A 25,847-nucleotide genomic window follows, 5' to 3' on the forward strand; every position below is an offset into this window, starting at 1 on the left:
TGCTTAAATTTAAAAGGAAAAAAAAGTGAAAATGTGTAGGCTCAGCTTTTAAGGGATAGGTAGTAAACTTCAATCAAATGAAAACTGTCTGCTTTCTTTTAAAACAATATTAATTGAATATAGAGGTAAAATGCAAAAAAAAAAGTGTCATAAGAAAATATCTCTGTATATATTATAACCATATTTCTTATATCTGAAGATAATCTGACAAACCCGATACTGCATCTGGCAATCAGTTAACATTCGGATTAACTGAATAAAACATCCTCAAACAAATCTTCAGCATTTTCCCCTCAACAGCAGCAAAAGGTCATGGCTACCACCTAAAACACAACAACAACAAAAACACGTCTTTGGTTTCTCTTCAAAACCAAGTTTGGACTGGGGTTTAAATATTTCTAGTATTTCTAGTGAAATAGTATTTTCATGGTGATTTATACTGGTACTGGACCACATTTTCCCTGTATGTGATGTTCAGGGATGACAAATCAAAATACACATCATCTGGATTTTTATTGTGAAGTTTAACATGTTTTAATTATATCTTCTTCAGCCAATAAGAAGCACAGAAGCTCCTCAGGATAAATGCTCATCTGTCATTATAGTTTCACATTTTAAAAAATCCAGATGACTGTTTTATTTCAGGTGACTACACAGACACGATGGTGTAACAGTTGCAGAGAAGTGTCTCACTGAACACTGAATGTCGAGAGTTTGGTGTGAAAAGACACATTGTGACATTGTGACTGAAAATGCTACTATATACTGACAAAATCATGCTGAACACATTTTTTTTTTGAATGAACAATATTTGCAAGTTCGTACTGTAATAATTTTCTAGGAAGTTTCCTGGAAAGATTTATGTAATTTGGTACTAATTCTAAAGAAAATACAAACAATGTTGAGTTTTTTAGTTTTTTGTACAGCAAACAGGTAAGTGTACAATTCAATATGAAGAATAATTCCAATTTTTAAAAAAAGGGTTTAAATGGAGCCATTTTTTGAGTAATTCCTTTGGAAATCAATAATTTCTTATATATTTAACATAATTAGCAATTAAATAAACTCAAATAATTGTCTCAGGCATCTGTAAATTGTCACTAAATGTGGGAAAAAAGAGTCGTAGTTCTTTCTAGAAAACTTCCTGAACCTGTACTGTAAAGTGTTTCCCAAATATGAAATAACAATACTATGAATCTTAAACCCAGTTTCGCATGAAACTAAGTTTAAATGCTTCGTTTGAACATTTGTTTTGCTTTGCTACAAAATTGGAAAATGTCAAATTTCTATTTTAAATAAAGAAGCCCTTTGGGATTTTTTGAGTAAATGATACAGACAAAATAGCAATATGAAACAACCATGTAAAAAAAAATTAATTTCAACACCTTCTCTTTGAACAATAATCTGCTCTTTTTTCCTGTTAAGTGTAATCAAGGGGGGCTGGAGCCTGTCCCAGCATGCATTGGGCCCTGGACAGGTTGCTACTTCATCACTGCATTTGATCACTTTATCTTCTCCATTCGTTTAATAGTTACCAATAAGCATAAGAAACTTTGTTTGGCGGTTAGCATGTACAGTATGAGTCCGAAAACTCACTGCACTCTTGAGATGGTGGAGCTAAAAAAAGAGGAGAAAATCATAATTGCATATACTGATCATTGCATAGAGAAGCCCGGCGCAAAGTATAAGAAAATAAAAAAAAAAGTCTTCTGACAAATCATCAATCAAACCAACCGACCTGCTGAATGATGAAATCCCGTCCAACATAGCTATGACAACATAAATCCAGTTATTTACTCTCTGTGTGGTGGTGACGTAGCTTTTCACAGATGATGATGTTTGCAGCTACATTGGTGCATGTCAATGAGATGAAAATATAGTTAATTAAGGTATAACAGGTGTTATAATCAGTATAATTTACTTCATACAGTATGTCCTCTCAGTGAGGGAGGGGGGAGGGAGGATGGGTTGGGGGGGGGCGTCACATTAAGGCGGGGTCAAAGCAAGGAAGCACTAATAAGATGTAAACATATCTATGTTTCAGTCCCAATGAACACAACGAGGAAAGCAAACGAGGATCTGTATTTTCACTCTGTCCAGGATCAATTCGCGCTTTCTCCGGTCGATGAAATCAAATTTACATCTTGTGGATTAAAAAACAAAAAAAACCCAGAAAAAGCACGTGAGGAGACGTCAGTCGACGCAGCAACTGACCGTCGAACCGTCGCCGTTCCTTTGGATGAAAAAGGTCGGAGCTGCAGAGCGCTGCACAGCCACAAGCGACATGTTTACTTGGCACATAAATTAAGAAAGAAACCAAAAAAAAAAAAACAACAAATGCAATATGAAATAAATGAAGGACAGGTAGAGGAACACGTTGACCACAGATAAATGAGATATTTTGTCTCATAATCTTCAGCACTGCTCGTCCAGTGTTTGTTTTTTTTTGTTTTTTTTTTTCTTTTTGTCCAGTCATGTGATTGACAGCGGCAGCAGCAAACCTCAAGTGTCTCTGCAGTTCAAGGTTTTGTGGTGTTGGCGGGGGCGGGGGGGGCGGGGAGGGGGGGGAGGAAAAGCGCTGACGAGTGCTTGCAATACACATTTGAAGCAAATCTAGATATATAGAACGCGTGATCCTTGCATTGCTCTATTTAATGGAAGCACCAATCCGACTTCCTTCCATTTTTTTGGGTGAAAAATCCCTCATTTCCAGATGGCCCTCCTTTGGAAATAAAGTTCATATTTTTTTTTTTTCCATTTATGATAGATACATGAGTATATTACACTGCTGTATGCTTCTCGCACATTCCCACCCCGTCCCCACATCACTTTTTTTCATATAGAATTATATATCTGTCTTCACACACAAAAAAAAGACCTCAAATCAAATACAAGACCCTTTACAAGACTCTCTCGTCCTCTCCTTTCGTTTCCAGTCTGTCCGCTCCCACACAGTTTGTTGGGTGTACCTGCAAAAGTCTGTGTTTGCTTTTTCAATTTTTCATCTTTTCATTAATATATTGCCACATTCATATATCATGCATTTTACTGCATTGCTATTGCACTGGTCCGGATTATTCAGGAGGTGTAAAGAGACGGGGGACGGGGTTTGGGATTCGGGTCAGGAGAAGAGAATAAAGGGAAAATAAAGCAATACGTATCTCAAACAATGTCTAGTAGGGGTCTGGTAGGGGTGAGGGGGGTGGGAGGGTGGGGGGGGGCGACCGCCACAAAAAGCAACTTATCCTCGACCGAAAGAGGAAGAGGATGCAGGAAGAGGAAAAGGAAAGGTTGGCGTGAAAAAAGGGCGCAATGATATCTCCTATCCAAGTCTTCTCTCCGTTCCCTTCTGTTTCGTTTCTCTGCATTCTACTCTTTGCACCGTTCTCGCCTTCCTCCTCCTCCTCCTCCTCCTCCGCCTCTTGACTACTGCTTGTGGATGTCCTCGCTGCGGATGATCTTGTAAATGATCCAGTAGAAAATATTAAAAATGAGGAAGACGAGCGGGAAGGCTACGCGGGACACCGTGTCGATGCGTTTGGCCCGGCCGATGAACAGCTTCTTCATCTCCTCGATGCTCTTCTCGGGCGCGGCCGAGGCCGGGGCGTTGTTGTTGTTGCCCTTGATGGCCATGCCGTCTTTGGCCTGCAGGCAGGCGGGGCCCATGCCGTAGCCGGGGAAGCTGAAGCGCCCCTCGCCCGTCTCATCCTCCTGCAACACAGGCCAAGACTCAGGCTGTTAGGAACCAGAGAAAGACGTTACTGTTGGAGGTGTGCGTGTTTGTGAATGAGTGTGTGTGTGTGTGTGTGTGTGTGGAAGTGTGAAAGTGTGTTAAAGGTGAGTAAATGCAGGTGTTGAAGCTGTACGCATCAGAGGTCAGTTCCATTTCAGTTCAGTTAATTACAAAGTAGTTCAGACATGAAAACCAAATATTTCAGATGACGTGAAGTGAAAATGAAAAGTGAGAAGGTGAGTCGTTTCACTACGTTTCTGTCTGTCTGAATTAAACCAGTAATAAACGTTCTAGGTTGTGCGTTCATATTCCGTGGTGTAATTTCCATCACTGCAGTGTTTCCTGAATCTGTTCTGACACTGATGAGTTTGGATTCCTGAAACCATACATAACTACGACTTTCCTTAAATTTCAAGGAACACTCGGACAGTTATTTGCCGTCTCACTGGGAGTCAGACGAGAAGAACAATATTTAATTTGATTTCTGTCCATTTAGTAGGGAGATAAATCCAGGATGTATTTAGCCTAGCTTAGCACAAAGACTAGAAGCAGGGGTAAACAGTTAGCCTCCAATTAAAGAGAGCTGCTCCAAATTCATCTTATCCATTTGTTGTATTTTGTTACCCAGCAGGCTTGTCACCATTATTTCCAAGAATGACTAGGGGTTTCGTTCAGAGTTATTTGAAGTTACTGTTGACAGCTGTTGTATTTAAGATATTTGCATATTCTCTTCATTGAGAAAAATCAGTCATACTGTGTCACCTTTCACATCAACATCAACATCATCACTGTTCAAACACAAAGCACAGTTTTCCAATGGTCATTTGTGGCTGATTAATTAGGTGTCTCTACATCCAGCTGTGTTTATTCATATTTTTATGCTTGGCTGAGTTCCTCAAATTAATACATAAACAGAAATGTATTTCCATCATGTTTTCTATATTGTTTTTCACTATTTGAGGTTTAATTTGTTCTCTTTTAATAACTTGTTGTGTTCTCTTCTTCTGTAATGGTTTAATGGCCCCCAACTGGATGATTAGCGCCACCAGCTGTTTATCTCCATGACTTCAAATATTCACATCACAGCAGTTTATGGAAACGCATATTAAATTGAATTTTCTTTTGTTGATCTTTTTGGAGAGTTGGATAAAAGAAACCTGACTATAGTTACTTGGTTGAGGAGTAGTTTATTGGACTGGTCCATGTGTGACAAGTTAGTCATCTTGCATTTTTTTAAAGTGTTTCTGAAACTTTTCTGACATCACTTGTCCGTCTCTTGTATTCTCCTCCAATTCTACTTATTTTCCTGTGCATCACACACTTAATGAAGTGTAACCTCTATAGGCAGCAGTTCAATTCATACAAATCACCCACAGTCTATATGCTGTGAACTCATTAACTATATAAAGATGGAACTGAAGGCTCCTAATGTCTCACTATGAGCTTTCATGTTTCACTATGCGCTTAAAAAGATAAAATAAATGCCTCATTACGTAAAAACAATGTTGTTTTCCTCCGGTATCTTCCTCATACAGCTTATCTGAAGACTATTATTGTCATTAAATAGTCAGCTTGGTGAAGACAGTTTGACCTTTTAGGACTTCACACTTTGTGTGAAAGCAAGGCAGTAAGTAAGGCTATTATTATATTTAATTTATTCTCTCCGGTCATAATCCAGACTGAGATCTGTTTACAAAAGATTTAATTTAAGGAGGAATAAGAAGTAAGAAGAAATCAACACAAAGGTAATAAAACAAAGTCACATTCTTATTGAAGTGAGTACATATATAACTTTTGAAAGGACTAAATAATGCATTCCTAACGGTGTCTCTGCTATGATATATTATGAGCTCAATATTGATCACTCCACCTGCAGCACTGAGATCAGGGTTGATATCTCTCCTTTTGTAAAAGTCATCAATATGAGCTGAAGCTGAACGTAAAGTGTGTTTATCTCACCTGTCAAGGGGAGTACCGGCGCTGGGTGGGGGACGGGGGGGGGAATGGGGGGAGTTGAGGGTTGTTGAATGGATTGGATTGACTGACATGCGCTGTACTCAAGGTTATGAGCGTGAGTGGCGTTCTCACTTGAGCACAGTGAGATATTGAAAATCCTATCTGCACCGTCACCCTGGCTTTTCATTACAGGGGACACAATGACTTCCTTATCTGGTCCAGAGACTCCAACACAAACACTGCGATGGGCCGAGAGAGACAGAATGTGTGTGTGTGTGTGTGTGTGTGTCTGAAAATAACAGGCGTTCCAAAGTGCCCCTTTAAAGATAAAACAACACCCATGAAATTAAAAATTAGCAGACAAAAAGATCCCCGATGATTAGGAGTCATGTTTGTTTGGATTCACATTTTTGATGAAAGACGGTGTCAAAAAATTCATGCATGAATGCGACTTGTGTTCCCTGTGGGCCGCTAGTGGGAGACTGTGTGGCAGCCTATCAGCAGGGAATCTTTCTGGTGCATTCTGGGTAAGAAAAAGAAAAAAAAAAAAGGAGCATTTTGTCATTAGAAAACAAGCAGGAACGCAGCCCGGAGCAGGAGGAACTGTTGGCAGCAGGAGAAGTTAACGACTGACGCAAAACCTCTGCAGCAGCAACAAATCAACCAGCCAGTAAAAAAAAAAAAAAAAAAAAAAAAAAAAAAATGGCCCAAGTCTCCTCTGTTGGAACAGCCTCTAGTTTACTGCAGAGGAAAAAAAAGCTAAACACATTATCAATGAGCCGATAATTACCAATGTGCATCAAGGAAATGGGAAAAAAAAGTATCAGAAGTAATCTTATTATAAAAATAAGATTAAATGGGGCAAAAGCTGCTGCAAGGGAAATTTTTTTTACCTTTATTGTTTGTGTGCAGGTATAGCGTTCATATGTGTGTGTGTGTGTGTGTGTTGGACCACCAGGTAGCGATCCATTTTTAGCGCCTCATGTCCCCGTTCTGTCCTTGCATCCACACCAACCCATCTATTACTGTTAATACATGTACACACACACACACACACACACACACACACACACACACGGAGCGTCTACACATTAGCCGCGATGCTAGCCGACCTCTGCCCGTCCTTCAGTGATGCTGCTAAACTATTACAGATGCTCTGCTTTATTCTCCCTGCCATGTGATTAATGTGTAGGGCGGAGGAACGTGAGGAGGAGGCGCAATGAGCGGGACGATGGAGAGAGGGGGAGGAGGAGAAGGAGGAGGAGGAGGAGAACAATAAAGAGGCGAGAAGGGAAATAGAGGAAGGAGGAAGCCCGATCTGCAGCCTGACAGACACTGCTCAGGGCAAAACAAAAAAAAAAAAAAGCACAATCACCACTTTTGATGTGAGAAGACCCCTGACTGAGACCGAACCTATGCCCTTGGATGGCCCAGGTGATTCATTACATTCATGCTTAATTAGAAATTTCCTCCATTAACGCATCAAGGACTAGGCTTGTGTATTGGACGGAGGGATGGATGGATGGTGGGAAGGACAGAGGAGACTGAAGGAATGAAACATTGCCCTTTGGGTTGGACGCGGGAGGTAATTTATGGCGTTACTTTAGGATGCAGCTAATCGCTCCTCTTTCCCTCTTTTCTCTCCTGTTCTTCTTCTTCTTCTTCCCTCCATGCTCTCTTCTTCTCTCCATCATTCTCCTTCTGCCATCTTTCTGCAAATCTTATGACCTTGTTACATATAACACACATCACTGAATGAAACTTGAACAAATTTCACTCTGCTGAAAACTGGCCCCAAGGTTGTTTCCCTCCTGTCTTTCGTCTTTTGTTGCTACAAACACTTTTACAGCTCTCCTTGATAAAGTAAATATTGTAGAGTAGATATTGGTACTTTGGATCCAGTACATTATATGAGAACACATACTCTTAGAATAGATGCTTACAGTCCATAAAGGTGCGGTTTTACAAGTAACCTACAGCCAGTTCAAGCTTATTTACTTGATTAAAAAAAACTTTTGACTAGATTAATCTCAGCAGACAGGCTGCTGAGCCTTTGAATGAAAATGACAGCATCAGTCATTTGTTCAAATGCCTAAATACGACCTTCTCGTACTCTATGACCTTCTACAGAGCCATAAAGTCTTACAGAGATAAGGTCAGGCTGAACGGGTAAACATAGCATGTGATTTGACATGCGAGACTGCTGACCGTCTCTCAGTTCCTACTGACGGTTAACATTGGTTAACCCAATTAAATCAAAACCATGGCAGTGGCGAATCAGGAAATGTTCATGTACTTTCAGGGGGTACTGACAAACCGGGTAGTCTGGTCCTTTGGGGCACTGGATCGGAAAAACTTTATGGGTCATTTTTAAAGGCATTGACAAAAGACCCACTTTGTTTAGTTAGAAGGACTTGCTGCCTCTTGGTAGTGAGCCAGAGCTACTCTCTCCCCAGTCACTATAAGCCATAGTTAATCTATTTCCCATCAGTTTGTGAGCTCACATCTCCAAAACGTATTCAAGCTGACTCTTGTCCTTTTCTGGTGCAAAACTTTATTGAAATAACTACGGGAATTGCTTTTATACAACGATTCTGCTAGCAAATTGTTCCCATTTTAGCACGGTTTATTTCTAGGCTTTTAGGTAGACCACCTGCCAGAGTGATGGAAGGAAGAGAAGAAGTGAAAGATGAGGAAAAAAATGGTGGAGAAAGCAGAGAAGGAAAGATGGAAAGTGACAGAAAGTGAAGCAGAGAAATAGAAGGGACTGAAGAAAGCGGACATGGTGAGAAATCCAGAAAGAAAGACAAGGTACGACGAAGAAAATGAGGTCATGGTAGACGAATACGGAAAAAACTAACCAGGAGAAGAGAGACGACTGAGGGAGATGATGGAGGGGAGAAGAAGAAGAAGAGGGTGAGACTGGGACTGAAAGAGGAAGAGAAAAAAGAGAGCAAGAGGACCTCTTAGCTCGCTCATCCATCATGCTTTCCTCTCTCGATTGAAGCATTTATATCTCTTGCCTCTGCTGATGTGATTAATCGAGCAGATTAGCAGGAAGCAGGAAGCAAACTGCGTAAGGCTCGCTATCCTCCACCATCTCCTCTGCAAATATTACCCTTGGATACTTGTTTTAGAGACCCGCATTTACATAAAACACGATTCGGAAGGTGTCAGCCCCAACTAACACCGGCATCAGTCTCTCCTGAAAGAGGGCCGGAGGAGGAATTCCTTGGCTTGCGTTCCGCTTTATGATTTCCCCCTAGAAGCAATTCCAGCCGAGCAGCGGGGAAGGAAATGTATTATAAATTTGCCTTTGCTGATCCATTTTCTGGTGGATTCATCTCAAACCGTCCGCCACCCTCCCTTCCTTTTCTCCTCCCTCTGCCTCTTTCCTCGATTAAGGCCATTTGAGGCTTTTTAGGATGTTTCAGTATCAATATGTCAGCGGTGAGTGGATTCTGTGGAGCTGAGAGGAATGTCTAAGTAGATGTGAGATTAAAATAAAAAGTTCTCTTTTGGTCGACAGTTCTACTTAAAGATATTTAAAAGACAGACGTTGATATTCTTTCCATTTGTGATTTAAATTTGGGTTAGACTGATATCTAGCTGAGACTGATTGCACTTCACACCCGAGAATAAGTCTAGGATCCATTTCGAAAGACCGCTAGCGATTGGTTTTGGTGACATAACTGATCGCTGCTGAGCAGAAAAACATATTTTTGCACAGTCATCCAGTGAAGAGGACTGATGAGACTATTTGCTATGTCCCCTTGTGTGCAGTCTTAAGTCTTGCACGGTAAAAGCAAATCAACTAACTGAGGGTTTTCATGCTGTACATGTGAGGAGAAGTGGTCCAGAGTGTAGTTAGAAACATGCATGCAGTCATACTACATACTGCATGTGGTCACATGTAGCTACTTTAAAGGCAACACACACCGGTGGGGTAGAACGGACATCAAAACATCCACGTCTTTTGATTTTTATGTAAGTCCTCACATCGACAATGCCAAGACATCTCTTATTGAGGGTCAACATGTGATGTCACATCTCGACACGCTACTGTCCTATTCTCCAGAGTTGACCATGGATGTATTAGCTGGAGATGGCGCCACTACTCAGCCTATTTCACCAGTGGCCACTTGCGGTACTGCAGTGGCCCCAAAAAGCATTTTCGCCACAGACTGCTGTTATAAAAGAGATGTTGACAGGACACCTCAAACTGCATGAAGGTTTTATATGTCTACAACTTTCCCAGAGCCTACAAAAGAGATTTTAAAGTTTGTGATGTCATCCCAATTTAAAGTCTATGGGCTGAATGGGAACATGTGGGTGGGGCTGGGGCTAGTACACAGTAATGCATACATTCAGTGTGCCACACAAAGAAAGCAAACCTGGAAGCTAGAAGAGTTTTTCAGCTTTTGTGCCAGACGAGCAATTTTCATTTGAGTGAATAGGCACCATCTTTGAGTCTGGTATCCATTTCCTATAATACATCTCTAGTGTTGACATGTGTCAAAGCTCTACTATAGCAGAAATTAAATCATATTTATTTCCCAGAATGGCACATCCCAGCTACCGTACCTTGACTACTTCTGCCTGTACAGCACATCCAATGTGAGTTATTGTTGTAAAACAATGCAACACTGCACAAAGCAGCAGATGTGTTTCACCTTATAGAATGTGGCCTACATGATCAGAGTCCAGTGTGGTTTCTATGTGGTTAGGTGCATTCACATCTGTATTTACATCTGGCCACTTGTGATTAGACCAAACAAGACATATTTTGTGTGTGAACACCAGCAGGCCTGTACCCATGAAGGCTACAGAATCCATGTATCTCAGTTGTCTCTTTTGGCAATTCATGTATTCTTTTTGTGATTGAAAAGTCAATCCTATGAGCTAATTTAGCCTCTTTACGGATGTTTTCCAAGCTTTAGTTTGGCCGCTGATGTCAGTCAGGTTAGCCAGCTAGCCTGTGTAGCATTTATCATAGAGAAAGTCTTCAGCGAAGATGTTGAATGCTAACAAACAAGCAAAAAAGTGAATCATCTTGGTTAAAAGCTGCTCAAATTTTACTGTACCTTACAGTTGTAGATACCATGTATCTTATATAGAGTATGATCAGTATATTTTCCAGTGTAGTTAGAGTACGCTAGTAGAGTAGAGGCTTTGAGACTTTGGTCATACAGCACCTATATGCATTATAAATGCTACTTAGGCGATTCAATTAGCTTGCTAATTAGCCTGTGTATCATTTGTTATTATGACGCACGTTTTAGTGCCAAGCATAAGTTTAATTGCTGCCACTAAGGTAATTAAAACCATGAATATAGTATAATATTCTAAAGAATAGTTTATAATATTATATAATTGAGGGGGAATGTATTGATGTTGGAGCTTGGTTCCATGTTGCCAGTGTTTTAAGTCTAATCCCATTGACTTTCCTGATCATTTTCTCTAAAAAATGTGTCCATGTTTTTGATTCTCCATCCAGCGATCCACTCATCCATCCCTGCTTTTCTGTCTCTCTCCTGCATTTGTTTCCGCTGGAGTCCCCGCTTGCATTAAGGCATGGTGTGTTAATGTCTCTCGCTCATCAAGCCGCTGACCTGGAATGATTATCCACATGATCTGCTGCACTGTTCCTTTCTCTCCCCTCTTTCTCTTTCAGTTCCAGCGTTTGGTCTGAATAACATTCTGGGAAGCCACGACACCTTTAGCTTCATGCGTTAAATCTGATGTTTAAATTTTAATGTCAATTAGGGTTCACTTCACCCACGTAATGTGGGGTTAAATTTAGTCTTTGATGTCAGATGGGCATAATGAAAACAATGTCGACCCTCCACAGAAACACTCAAAACCTGTTATAGACCCCAAACCTATGTTTCAATTAATAGTTTTCCTTTTATCATAGTTTATTTTAATTATTGGTATTTTAAATCAATATTACAAATATCATATTACATTTATGGTGCTTTTTTAACTAAACATGAACATCTACACACTAAAAATAAATTAAATGTACATATCAGAGATGTCTTTACTCATGGATAAAATTCAGTTTGCATGTCATGAATATAAAACCTGAGATAATGTATCATAACTTTTATATCGTGTCATAACATCAAGACTACACTGGTGCAAAGGCCGTGCACCAACATATTGACTTAAAATGAATTCTTAAGTAAGAATAAATTGCAAATGTCTGTATATCTGTCAAAAGTAATCATAACAGCAGTTCTTGTAGTGTTATTTTTCCATATTCTCTAGTAAACTTTAATCCGGCCACCACGCTGTGCACTTATTCTTCTTCTATACAAACAATTTTCAACTTCTGGATTGTTAAATTTCTCCTTATTCACGTTGTTCAATACAGTTACTTAAAGTGTTTATGACTGCATGCTTCCTGACCTGCTGCTGCACCTTAATTCCATCTACATGAAGAGGTGTGGGAGGCCTTGTGTCCAAAAGTTCAACCTTTTACTGTTGTAAAAACATAAAGAGCCTGATGAGGATTCTTTTTTTTTTAACTAATCCAGTGGCTTTTAAGAGCATAATAAGGTCAAAGAGGTCAAAACACTTTTTCGTCCAACAGAGAATCACATAATTTGGTAATATGATAATTTGGTGCCGGTGAGTTATATTAATGAAGTGTCATCAGTACAAATGCGCACATGCAGGATGACAAAAATAAGGGAGTCCACTCTGTCCATTAAACTCTTCTTCCTCTAATCAGAAAACAGTGAGTGAGTGTTTCATGCCACTTCACAGCCGACCTGTCAATCTCGAGGTTGAGTTCAGTCCACGGAGATCACTGATCGCTCTCCCTGTGCTTCTTTAGGCCTTTTAATCCCTGCGCTCTCTTATCTGCCTTTGTTCTCAAAGCTGCTGAACAGCCTGTGAGATCAAGGCTTTTAGAGCAAACCAGCATGTAGTTCTTCCCCCCCTGCTGAAAAATGCCTAATCACAGCTAATGAGCTGATTATAGCCGATCAATCAGAAAGTCGGTTTCCCTAATAAGGCGCTGTCATTGTTGAACAGCGGGATGGCGTCTGCAGTCACGGGGGGTAAGAGGAGGAGGAGGAGGAGGGGGAGGAGGTCATGTCCCTCAGGCCACTTCTCCAAATGTACATCTTTTTTTTCCCAGAAGGCCGAGTGTTACCAAAATCAGAGCCAGCTGCAGGGGAGGAAGCATCTCAAGGCGCCACGGTCGCTCTTGGTTATTTGTTTCCTCGTGTAGCTGAGGTCAAAGAGGAGTGGAGGAGGACAATCGTCAGGCTTTAGTAGCTTTTTGCCTTGAGGCTAAATGAAATATGGTTATTGTACTTTTTTTTTTTTTTTTTTACTATGATACTGGATGGTATCTGGGATTTGTAATGTAGGACAGTTATTTTTGATGCACCCGACAGCATTGATTGCACTCCCGAATGGATAATTCCTCACAAATTATTTATTTTAATGAAAAGTTTTCTTGATCTAAAAATACTAATTTGCATTCTGCGCCCTGAACTTCAGAAACTGCACTGAAGACAGTTCTGATTGAAACGGATGCGAGAGGCAGTAATGTTCGACTTCCCTTTGATTTCTGAAGGGGCTCTCTCTTTTTCAGTCTGGAGAGCTTGTCTGTGTTAAACAAGTGAGCTGCTGCCAGGCGGGCCTATCCTTCAAGGATGAGTGGCGCTATTGATCTGATCCCCCTGCAGTTGCTTGAGTCCCCCAGCAGGGGGGGATGTCACTCCGCATCGATGCTCAGAGGAGCCGGCTCTTCTTCTCTTCCCTCTCACAGGGCTGCGGTATCTGTCCATTTGATGCCCTCTCGCTCTGTCTTTCTAATTAGACAGGCCTCTGAAGCAGGTAGCCTCAGTCTGATTGCTCCCGCTCTTTCTCCTTCTGTCTTGTTCTCTCCAGACTATCAGTGTCACTAACGAATCAATAAAGCTTCAGAGTAGAAACCACAGAAATCAGCACCACTGGGACCACTCCAACTGCTGCGGCAGCAGCTACCTGCACTGCAACGACGGCTTCACTTCCAACACTGAAAGACGAGCTGAAGTACAGCGCTGTGCTCATGTCAGTGCAGGGACGGTAGCGTTTGTAGTCCAGCTTTAATTCTGAGTCACATATCAGCTGGTTTCAGATCGATAAGCCGCATTTCAACTGTGCTCACAAGAAGCTCGACTATTGCTTCCAGAAATCCCGGAACGAGTTGTTTATCCTTCCAGCTTCCTTTCATTATTGTATAAATGTGCACTTGACTTCAAAGCTTCAAAAGAACACTTTTAAAGAAGCACACATGCATCCTAACGGTTGCATAAAGCCATAAAACCCTTGAGGACATTCTTCACTGGGATTACAGAGACTTTTAACTGTACTCAGCTGCCCCTCATAGCTATTCATCAGTGTTGTAGCCATAATCACAGTAAACAAATCCCTCTGGGGAAATGTTGCTCTAATCCAATACATCCCTAACACAATTACCATTCAAAATTGAAGACGTGTGCTAACCATGCTGGTAATTCCCATAAAGCACAACTAGCTGTGTGGTATGTCCGCGCTAATGCCACTAAGGTAGCTTTTAAACACAGACAGTTAGGTTTCTCACGTTCTGTCTTCTTTCAGACAGCACATATATAACTGTTTAATTTGCAATATTTATATCTTCAACAATGTGACAATGCATCAAAACTTTGTGGTAATAATTTAACAAATGAATCCTGACAGTGTCACTTGTTATGCAGGGGCCTCGAGTATTCATTGAACATATCCACATATCAAGATATCAGACTATTAGTCTTTTTCGGAGAACACTGAATGTAAATTTCATCTAAATGTGTACAGTATGTGTGTTCATGCACGTTGTCCTGAGTTTGTTATAACCATTCATGACAAGAAGAGATGCTAGCAGCAAGATATTCTTAAAAATTTAAAGAAAAGCAAAACTGATTAACAGAACAGAGAGTTCAACAAGTTCTGAAGAGAGAAACCTGCTGTCGTTCTCCTGCAGTCCAACACTGAATGTAATATGTTCATACTGCTACACTAATCAACACTTGGATTAGTGCCCTTCTGTCTGACAGTCACACCTTTTGCACCGAGGTTTAACACACTGGTTGCTACGTCAATTCACCGTGCTGCCTTGTTGTGTAGCTTCAGTGGTTAAATGATGGGCTGTTGGATGTAAAGTTACTCTATGGACAACTTTTATTTATGTTGATGCGTTTAGCTGATTGTTCCAGACCTTTGACCTTATTATGTGATCAATAAAATTTTTAGTATCTCTGTTCTATCAACCCTTTCAGTAGTAAAGAGCGCTGATATTGGACAACTCTGGATTGTATTCAGTGATGCTTTTTAATGTCGAATGACAATGTGTTTAAAATGATGTCTTTAACAATATCAGCAGCTTGGTTATGTTTGGAGGAAGATCATAGCTACAGTAAATAAAACAAAAGAAAACAAAAGCAAACATCAGTCACAGGTCTGTGATGTGATGTGGACTCTGGGCAATCTGGCATGAAAATCGGATGTGTTGTTTTGTTTGTTTCACTGGACAATAAAACGTGTCCAGGAGGCGGAGGCCGCACAGACCGCCTCCCTGTCCGCCTTTTCCTTTGTTTTTTTGGAAACAGAGAGGTGAGCGGGCGGGTAGACGGCGACATAACGGCGACTGGACAGAATAGTTTATACGTGCTGGAGGCCGGCAGTGACCGTTCCCTCTGCAGCGAGCTAAGACCTGACTGATAGCCTCTCAGAGCCGTAATGGAGGGCTGTGGATCACATTAGACTCACATTAGAAGGACTGGCCAGAGAGGTTAATTAAGAACGTGTGATGCCTGAATGACTGTCTCTCTCTCTCTCTCTCTCTCTCGGGTTTCACCATCACCAGATTTATTTCATAGCAGAGCAGTTGGGATTAATGGTGAAGATCTTATTGAGGGCGCTCATACTTTTATTAATGAATCATATTCTTCGGTTTTTATTGTGCTTGAAATAAAGTAAGAAGACCAGAGGAGCTGAATTTAACACTTTTTGAATGATTCCTCCATTCGGACCGTGTTATTATTATGCAACCCTCTCAAGCAAAAATCCTGTTTTAAAATGCAAACACCTCAAATTCCTCTCTGTGTTTTCTCAGCACGCTCGTAGTTTTGCTGAGGTTTCAACTGGAAAATAGAAAAGCTTCTTAATTTTTGAAGCTGTCACAGTTCGTATAGAGATGAAGGAGTTTGTATGCCGGTGGTGGAAGGTGAGTACTGAAATAAAATACTTAAAGTCTCTGTCTGAGATTTCTTTTTAAACACATTATACGTGTTAGAAAATAATTGCTGAAAAAACTGTGAACTGTGTAGTACTGAACTGTGGACTTAGAGTGTTAAACTGTTTTTCACCATTTCTGATTTTTTTGGGCTGAAATGGTGGTACGACGACATAGAGGGATGACTAGCATGAGCCCTTCCCTCACTATATAAATACTAGAGTGCACTCATAGTTACTATTTTTACTCCGGGTAGTTTTACAAACTTTCATCGGAGACAACTGGGATTCTCAGTTCTAGATAGAAAATCCCTAATAAATAAATCACACGGTGTGAAAAATAGACTGAACTGTCACCAAATTCACCTCCAGAATGAAAAAAACATGGGGCACAAACCTGAAGCTCAACTTTTGTCCTAAATTCATCTTCTGCTTCACAACATGACATAAAAAAAAATCACATTATATAAGAACCTGAGAGGCTGAAATCACCTACTTTTTTGCGATATGAGCTGAAACAGACATTGACGAGGATTCCTCAGTAAGAGCCGTGAAGTCTCAGCTGATCACACGAGCTCCTTCATTAACAAAACTCAAATTACGCAACGCAACCGATGACCCAAATTCACCTCCTGCTTCTGCCACATGAGCAGAAATAAACTGTGTAATAGAAAAAAAAAAAAAAAAAATATGCAAAATGTTTGACGTGCCAGATGTGGGTCAATGCTGAGCCTGCGGTCCTCTCTCTCTCTCTCTCTCTCTCTCTCTCTCTCTCTCTCTCTCTCTCTCTCTCTCCTCCTGCTCTTGGGGTGAGAGAGGGTCGAGAGACATAGAGAGAGGTGTACGAACAGAGCGAGAGAGAGAGAGCGAGGCAGCTGGAGTTTGTGTCTGATTCACCTGAAAGTGCAGCGGCAGCCGGACCGCTAATCTACCTCTTCACCTACCATCACAGCTCAGGAGATTTGGGATTACAACAATGGGATTTAGGATTTAGGATTTATATATTTTCTTTATTTTTATATTTTTTTTTTCCCGACAAACCCCACTTCGACTGCCTCACTCCTCTTCCCTACTAGGCTCTTATTGACTGAGACTGATTTCAAAGGAAGTTTAAAGGTGCACTATGTTAGATTTGACCAAAATTTTAGTTGAAAATGTTTAAAAATTAATTAATTATCAACAGAATGTGAAGAAATAACAGTTTTGATGTTATGTCAAAGACATATTGTGCTGACAGATATCTACTGAAGTTAGCATGCTAACCAGCTAGCCCCAGTCTGTCCTGTCTCATAATACCACTTTGTACCTGAGGGGGCGATAGTGAGTCACCCAGTCTGCCCTCAGTCCAACATAAGAAGAAGAAGAAGAAGAAGTAGCGCCTCTCTGTGCCACTAACTTTGCACTCAAACCCAAAGATTCATAAGCGACAAAAGCAGCCGGCAGTCATTCATTTTCAAGGAAAGCTGGTGAAAGCTGGCTTCAGATGCCTTGGCAGCAGCGAGCGGCGCGACGCCAGCACCGAGAGCGATGAGTTGAAGTCGAGCAGAGTTTAACTTTATGCAAATAGCAGCAACCGACTGCAAACATCTGTTCCGTTCCATATTGACAACGGAAGAGAAATTGATCATCGTGGTCTCCAGTTTCCCGGAGCTGTACGATTCGTCATTGTTTGTTTACCATGACATAAACAAAAAAAATGACATATGGAAGAAAGTGTCAGAGATAGTAGGGATGTCTGGTTCACAGCCGGCCTGCCGAAGAGCTCTGCTACAAACTTGATATTGGCCACAACCAAACGTGAGGTCCGCAGCGCTGCTTGTATGCCAACGACTGCTAGACGGCTGGCAACGAGCAGCCAGCGACCAGAACGCTGCTTATGAATCTGTCGGTGTGAATGCCCAGTAAGGCAGCGATGGTGGAGATTTTGAGCCAGGCTGAAAGCTGCTGGCCGGGTGACACAGCTGGTCATCTCAGCTGACTGATCTGATGAAGTGATCTGTGAAGCTCTTTGGTAATTTACTGCTGGCTCTAATGTCTCCGGAGCATTTTGATATCTTGACGACGCCGGAGCACAGATTCACTGTAAACAGTAAGCTTCACGCTATATTCAGTGAGTATTGGGGGGGAAAAACAGTGCCAAAATACAAAATATATTTCTATTAATCCCTAAATCTTTGTTTATTTTCTTATAATACACAGGGAATGTTTACCTCTTCAGACCTCTAAACACTACTAAAATGAAAAAATCTTAAAGGAGGGAACATATTTTAGAAATCATAAACATATACATATATTAACAAGGGGTCCTGAATATGTATTACTTGGCTAGAAAAGGTCACAAGCCAACCAGTCATCTAGGAGAAATATGCAATCTGAACTGAGCATGACTAAGCACCTCAAATGACAAGAATTTATGATTTATTTTCAGGTGAAGCTGAAGCCTCTGACAAAGGACAAAGTCATAAATGTGTTATTCTAAGACAAAGTTTTGATTTTTCAGAAGATGTTACCTTTAAAGTTCACTTCTAATGTCTTTCTCAGTGTTTTGAGAATCATAATTGGATTGCGGCTTAAAGAGAAACGCATTTCGGATCATGTTTTCTTAATTGTGTGCTTCTTCAGCGGAGAAGAAGAGACAGACACTTCATCATGTTGAAGTCTGTCCTCACCACAACAATCTCTAGGATGACAGGTTGCCACAAGCCTGTCAATTAAACAAGCTAAATGTGAATCAGGACTTTTGTTTACAAGCCCTGCTGTGCTTTAAAATTGGACATAAATCTTGAAACATTGAAGTCATTTATCAGGCAGCAAAAATGACATTCTTTGGTTCTTCTTTCAATATTTTTGGGTTTTGGACTGCTGGTTTTCACCATTTTCATCATATGTTTTTTGAAATTTGATTAATCAATTAATAAAAAAAATAAATGGATCAAAAACAAAACAACTTTAAGCTCTAACTCTAACTTAAACCCGCTCTCGACTCAATCCTTCCCTCCGAACTGTAACCCTGAGCTGGCGAGGTGTCCGCGCTCGGCAGCACCTCCGTCACCTTACCAGCCTTGTGGGGACACGAGGTCCTCGTAAATACAGAAACACGAGGACATGTTAACGCACACACACTAAAACGTGTCAAACTCAATCAAGCAGCTCCAGACATGGCAGGCACGAACACATGCCCTACAACACCAAAACGCACGACAGCACTCGTGAAGGCACTCATGCATGTTCGCTGAGTATATACAATCTCTCTCTGTCACACACACACACACACACACACACACACACACACACACACACACACACACACACACACATACGGACACAAATCCAGGACTTGTACGGATTGTTTACTGCAGGCTCACTGTTGGTTTTCTTGTGGGTGTTTGCATATTTTTTGCCCTCCACCCACACAAAACACACAAACCACCAGTTTCACATTCAAACAGCACTTCAATATTCCCTGCAGGGCTGACAGCTTTACTCCTTATTCAATACAGCAGCCCGGGACTGATAAATCCAACCGGACAGATAGAATTGATTGATTAAATGCTTCAAACAACAAAACCAACGAAAAAAAAGTAGAGAAAGGGGGGAGGGATAAAAAACCCTGATATGTATCAACATTTCTCCCGGGAAAACTGACATTGTGCTTTGTCATTTTTTTTTACTAAATATATCCAAAGCTGTTTCAAGTTATTAAATAAATTGACATATTTTATGGCCTCCACTTCATCTTCATTTCATCAGAAGTAATCTTTTAAGGTTTGGAGACAGGTAATAAAAAAATATGAGGTGGTTTTGAGGCAGGCGTATTTGTTCTTGACTTCACAGCAATGTCAAAACTAAGAGAGTTGAAAGGCTGTTGATGTGTTAATCGTGTTAAAATGCTGCTTTTTTTCCTTCATCAAGGACCAAATTAATTGCTTTAAACATGGTTTCTTATACAGAGCACAGACACGTATTACTTTCACACACACACACAACACACCTATATATGCCCTATACTGTTATTATCAAAGATGTATTAGACATTTTGAGCCACTCGGTTCTCTTAAGTTTCACTAAAAATCATTATATTATTATCATATTATTGTAATCATTACTATCATATATCATATTATCATTATATATACACACACACATATATCAATGGCCGAAGAGCAAAACCTGCTATCTGAGAAATGCACTTTTTGGAGAAAACTTGTTGTTGTTGTTTTCCTGCAGAATGCTATTATGTGTTAACAATACTGTAATAACCACACAAACATACCGTAAACAACAACACATAATATAGTAATATAGTCCAAAAACAGTGTATTATGTATTGGGTATCCTTAACAAGTAGCATTCTGCAAGAAAACAACAAGTTTTCTCAAAAAAGTGCATTTTTCAGATAGCAGGTTTTGCTCTCCGGCCATCGATATATATATATATATATATATATATATATATATATATATATATATATATATATATATATATCATTAAGTCCATTTAGTAGCTGTTCTGGACTCTTGATCATATTGCATGGTCTTCATCTGTAGATGCAGTAGGCTAAGATGTCATGCAAATGTAGATGTTAAGTTTTATTTAGAACAGTTTAAGGACCAAAGTTCATTCTTGTCCTTGGAAACAACAGAATTTCATCACAAGGTCCATTTAGTAGCTCTTTCTGGAGCTTTCGATCATATCACATCACCTGTTTCTAAGATCAAGAATGAACTTTGAACCTAAACTTTTAAGCCAACATGGGTGAGAAGTCCTTAAACCGTTCAGATAAAACGGATATTTGAACATCTACATTTCCATGACAACTGGGAAAACTCCATCTGGCGAGGAAGATCACGTGATATGATATACATAGGAGCTCCAGAACAGGTACTAAATGGACCTTGTGGTAAGTTTGTTTTCTCAATGGATGTTTCCAAGATCAAGAATGAACTTTAGCTTAAAAGAAAATATTTTTTACATTATTATGTGTAAAATGTGTAAAATGTTTTTTTTTTTTCCATTTTGCAAAGTTGGCTTTGACAGGATGTTGATTTTGGAATAACCAAAAATAAGAGACAAATAGCGCAGTGAGGAGACTGAAACCAGGACTGAAAGAGGAGCAGCACTCTCATTGTTGTTTCCTGTAAATGATGCATTTCCATAAAGTTTCAGAGCCGAGGGAGAAAGTTTCCTCTCTTGTTTTTTTGTTTTCCCTTCTACACTGTGAATCCATTATGAGCCTCATCTCCTGTTTGTTCAGCAGCTCACCCTTTAATCATGCTCAACGCTCCACCCATGAAACATTGATGCCTTGTGTTTCTGCCTGGTGATGAGCACCGCGCAAAGCTAATATCAAGCACGAACTGAATTTTTCAGCAGGCCGGAGGACGGAGGAGAGTGAGGAGGGATTTTTTATGCAAAGTGCATCCAAACTGTTTACAGCGCCAGCCATCACCTCGATGACCACAGCAACCTTAAGTGTTTCATACTGTTAAAAGCTCAGCGGCAGAGGATTTCCACAGTAACAGCACCGCTTTTTACCCCTTAAAAAACAACAAATTTAGGTTTTTACAGTATGTGTTTCTTTCTGTTTGGTTGTTTGGAGACTAAAAGTGTGATTGATGTCGATGCTCATGTGTGGATCAAACAAATGTTGGACTGTTTGTATTTCACCATTGGAAAACTGAACTTGTCTGGTTTGGTAACAGTTATGCCTTGAACTTTTCCCCCAAATACCCTTTGTACAAACCTATTCCCTCCTAAAAATGGGCTTTTTATGTCCTTTCTTATTGAATTCTTCAACAGCTACAGGAGAGAATGTAAATGGCCGATATAGAAGATCGTGGGATCAGGAGAATTGAAGAGTTTTGAGACAAAAATGAGTTTTTCAAGTTTAGCATCTAAATTCCTCTTTGTCAAATCCGTAGGTCGTGTATCATTCTTTTAAAAGTGTGAGCAGCTGGTTTCATTCTGTGTTATCAGACGTTTTGTTACTTGTTTTGTCCCATGGATAATTTATAATTACAACTCTTCAATTCACCTGTTGTCTCTGTTGATGCATCAGGCAAAAACACAGAATTGGTGGAAAGATTTAAAAAAAAAAAACAAATGTTAATGTGAATGTATATATTTGATTGTATCACAGATGTCAGTGAGTTTTCACCTTCATGTGTCGTCGCCTCCGTCTGAAGCGCAACAGCTCCTTGTGTTGGCGGGCGATGAAGTTGACGGCGGCGTACTCCAGCAGGGCCGAGAACACAAACAGCAGACATACAGCCATCCAGATATCGATGGCTTTTACATAGGACACCTGTAGGTGAGGGGCAGAGAGTACAGAAGCGTTAGATAGCCGCTGGGTTTGGAGGATTTCTTGTCTCCCGCCAACCATGATGTTTGATTTCTGTTGAAAAAAAACCCAACACATCTAACAAGGACTGTGATGAGTTTCATACAAAGTCTGGCAGGAGTCAGGTGGGGAAGTTTGTTGATAAATTGCTGCCTAAGATGAGAAAGTTGTTTCCTTAAACTAATCTGTGAACGATGAACTTATGTTGTTCCCCAAATTAAGTAATTTATACCTTTAAATTAAAAAAAAAAATACTGTCTGTTTAACAGATAACCTGAAGTATATGAAGGGGGACCCAAAAATTCCCAGAAGCCATTGATAGAGTGGGAGTAGGGTGTGGTTATTGGATTTGCCGCTATGTATGCAGGCAGCTTGGTGAAACTAAAATTGGGACTGAAAGGGAGAAGATTCATCACTGTGGAAGAAATCTAGGAAGAATAGCAGGAGGCTCTGGACACCGTGACAGAAAAATGACTACAGGAACAGGAGAAGCGCTGGGACAAGCTGCCTTTTACACGGTTAACCACCAAATCCTCCTCTCCACACTCACTGAGCTTGGTATCTCAGGATCTGCCCCCCGCTGGTTCATGTCCTACCTCTCAGGGAGATCTTTTAGAGTATCTCGGAGGGGGGGGAAGCATCCAAACCGCACAGCTTATCCACAGGGGTTCCTCAAGGGTCAGTACTCGGTCCCCTTCTCTTCTCAATATAGACCACCTCACTTGGTACAATCATCTGCTCCTATGGTTTCTCATACCATTGCTATCCTGACGATACCCAGCTCAGACCACACAGTGTCGGCTTGCATCTCGTCATGCCTTGCCGATATCTTGGCATGGATGAAAGAACACCACCTTCAACATAACCTCTCTAAGACCGAGCTCCTTGTCATCCCAGCCAGTCCCTCTATACAACAACAGATCAGTATCCAGCTTGAATCAACCCAACTTATGCCCACAAAGTGTCCTTAAAACTTGGGTGTCATGACTGATGACCAACTAACTTTTAAGGTTCACGTGGCCTCAATTACTTGGTCGTGTTGATTTGCCCTTTATAACATCAGGGAGATCAGACCCTACCTGTCTGAGCATGCAACACAACTCCTGGTACAGGCTCTTGTAATACCACGTATTGATCACCCTGCTGTTCATATCCCTCCACTGGCTCCCAGTTGCTGTCCGCATCAAATTCAAAACCCTGACAATCGCCTACCTGAACTCCCTCATTCAGGTCTATACTCCCTCCCACTCACTACACTCAGCCAATGAAAGGCACCTGGTACCACCACCACAACAAGTCGCTAGCTAGACTCTTCTCTCTCTGTAGTTCCCCGTTGGTGGAATGAGTTACCAAACTGTTCGATCTGCAAAGTCCCTCTCAATCTTTAAGAAATGACTAAACAGCTCTATGCATTGCCTCTGTGTACTGCCTGTCATATCAGACTCAAACTTAGCTTAGTATTTACTCGCATTGTTGTCTCCTGACTTGATACTTGCTTGTGTTGTATCAACTCTCAGATGTACATCGCTTTGGATAAAAGCATCCGCTAAATGAAATTGTAAGATTGTAATTTGTAAGACAAGTGTATTGCATCCCAAGGAGAGTACTTTGAAGGGGATTAGAAAGGTACCACTGAAAGATTTATAATGATAGGTTTTTTTTTCAACAATTCCGGGAATTTGTGGGTCTCCTCACATATACATTATTAAATATATAGCATGAATATATAAATATATAGTACAAACATTATTAAATCTAAGGCCTGAGAGGAAAAGGACAATGGAATTCAATTTATTATTAATTCAATTTAGCAACCCGACGGCACAACTTTGTTATCATAAGGGAACACATTAAAAAATTCAACAGTATGAAAATGTGAAGTTAAATAAATATATCAAGTGCACTAATTAGTAATTAAAATTTGATGCATGAATTACTAATTGGAGGAAAAGATTTGTCAAAATTTCCTCTCTTGACACCTTCAGCGCTCTGCATTTTGTCTATCCGGAGAGAGTTCCTCCTTGCAGCCAGCAAAGACACATTTTCACCATTTTTTGTACCACTTTCTGTGACATTTTTCATCTTTTTATGGACTCATGAGATTTGGAAAGTGACAGTGGCTTATCATTATAGATATTTGTACGCTGTTCAAAACCCACTTTATTTTAAGTTCTAGTCTATAATCCAAAGTTTCAAAATATACTTCTTATTTCAGGCTGAATTACAGCAAAACCTGTATACAACAACACGAAACACATCAAGTTGCACATTCCACTTGATGTTGCAGTGTTTCAATACAACAGGGCAACATCTCTTGAGTTTGAATTTTTCACTTACAAGTGTGCTGAGGCAATTCACATTCTACTATCTGCTCATATGATGAAGAAGTGCTTGTTGACAGAGAAAGGACAACAGTATGGGACAAATACTGTATGAAGTTAATTGGGGAATTGTGCAGTAAATGGCTAACTATGTAGCATTGGTGACCATCTGCAACACTACTCATTCATTAGAGGGAAAACCTCGAGTCCAGTTGGTTTTAATCCAGGTTTGAAGGGAAGAACTAAGAGGGGGAAGTAAATAAAACACTCTCCTTCTTTGAGCTCTTCTGCTGAAGTGCTCTTGAACATGACATTCAACCTTGACTGTTATGGTGGAGCCATGCAGAAAAAACTGTCTAGAGTAAATGTGTTCCACATACATACATACAACCTTTCCAGGGTATGAAGAACTTAAATCACAGTTTTAAGATGTTATATTTGTATATTATTAAGTTAAATGGACAGCCATGTGGACAATCAGCCACAGAACAAGACAAAATCTGCAGACAAAGCCGGCTGCATGTCAGCAGCTTTTACATACATAGAGTTCGGTGTGAAGCAAGATGGACAGGGTGAGGACTGTCCAGATAATAAGGGCTAAATGAAGTCTGGTTGGATCATTGTCTGATTGCTATCTGCCCGCCAAGTACCATTATTCAAGTGCATTCACCCTGGCCTGTCATTACAACTCTCCATCTCCACACGCAATTACACTGTGCAGCCTGAGAGTGGGGGGGGGGGGATCCCTATACTGTCACAGAGAGAGAAAACCTACAATCAGCCATTTAAAACCCAATTAAACTATGACTTTAGATCACTTTCACAAACACGCAATGCTTATCGTCGCCACTCGGCCTTCTTGTAAGTCGTGCTTGTTTGCGCAGAGTCTGATGCTTATGAAAACATTTATCTTTGAATGCCCGGCTGACTGATTCCCCCCCAGAGCTTCTGAGAGCCGCTGAGGCCTAAACGGTCAACTGGTTCACTCGGTTTGATGGTCATCCATGCAGAGAGAGAGAGATGAACAGAAGAAAAACAGAAAGCAGATTGTAAATTACATCAATTTAGAGATTAAATATATAACAATATTTAAACGGGAATTTAAGCATAGGCATTAAGGGCATTAGATGTATACGCATCCTCAAAAACACGACCACTATTGTTTTCCTTAAAATGACTATCTTATATAAAAATTTGGTTTGGAGATGCATAAAGAGAGGATGCAGTCTGGTTTCTGCTC

General features: G+C 40.4%; 1 protein-coding gene across 1 annotated transcript in view; it reads right to left on the reverse strand.

The window, feature by feature from the left end:
• Positions 1-2,711: 2,711 nt before the first annotated feature.
• glra1 (glycine receptor, alpha 1) overlaps positions 2,712-25,847 on the reverse strand; it is a 128,204-nt gene continuing 105,068 nt past the window's right edge. Inside the window, exons 8-9 of the mRNA XM_044363245.1 lie at positions 22,104-22,250; positions 2,712-3,711 (exon numbers count right to left, since the gene is read on the reverse strand). Of these exons, the coding sequence (XP_044219180.1) occupies positions 3,427-3,711; positions 22,104-22,250 (432 nt within the window). The 3' untranslated portion in view covers positions 2,712-3,426. The remainder of the gene's footprint in view (positions 3,712-22,103; positions 22,251-25,847) is intronic.

Source organism: Thunnus albacares, chromosome 10 (assembly GCF_914725855.1).
Source record: "Thunnus albacares chromosome 10, fThuAlb1.1, whole genome shotgun sequence".
Classification (NCBI taxonomy): domain Eukaryota; kingdom Metazoa; phylum Chordata; class Actinopteri; order Scombriformes; family Scombridae; genus Thunnus; species Thunnus albacares.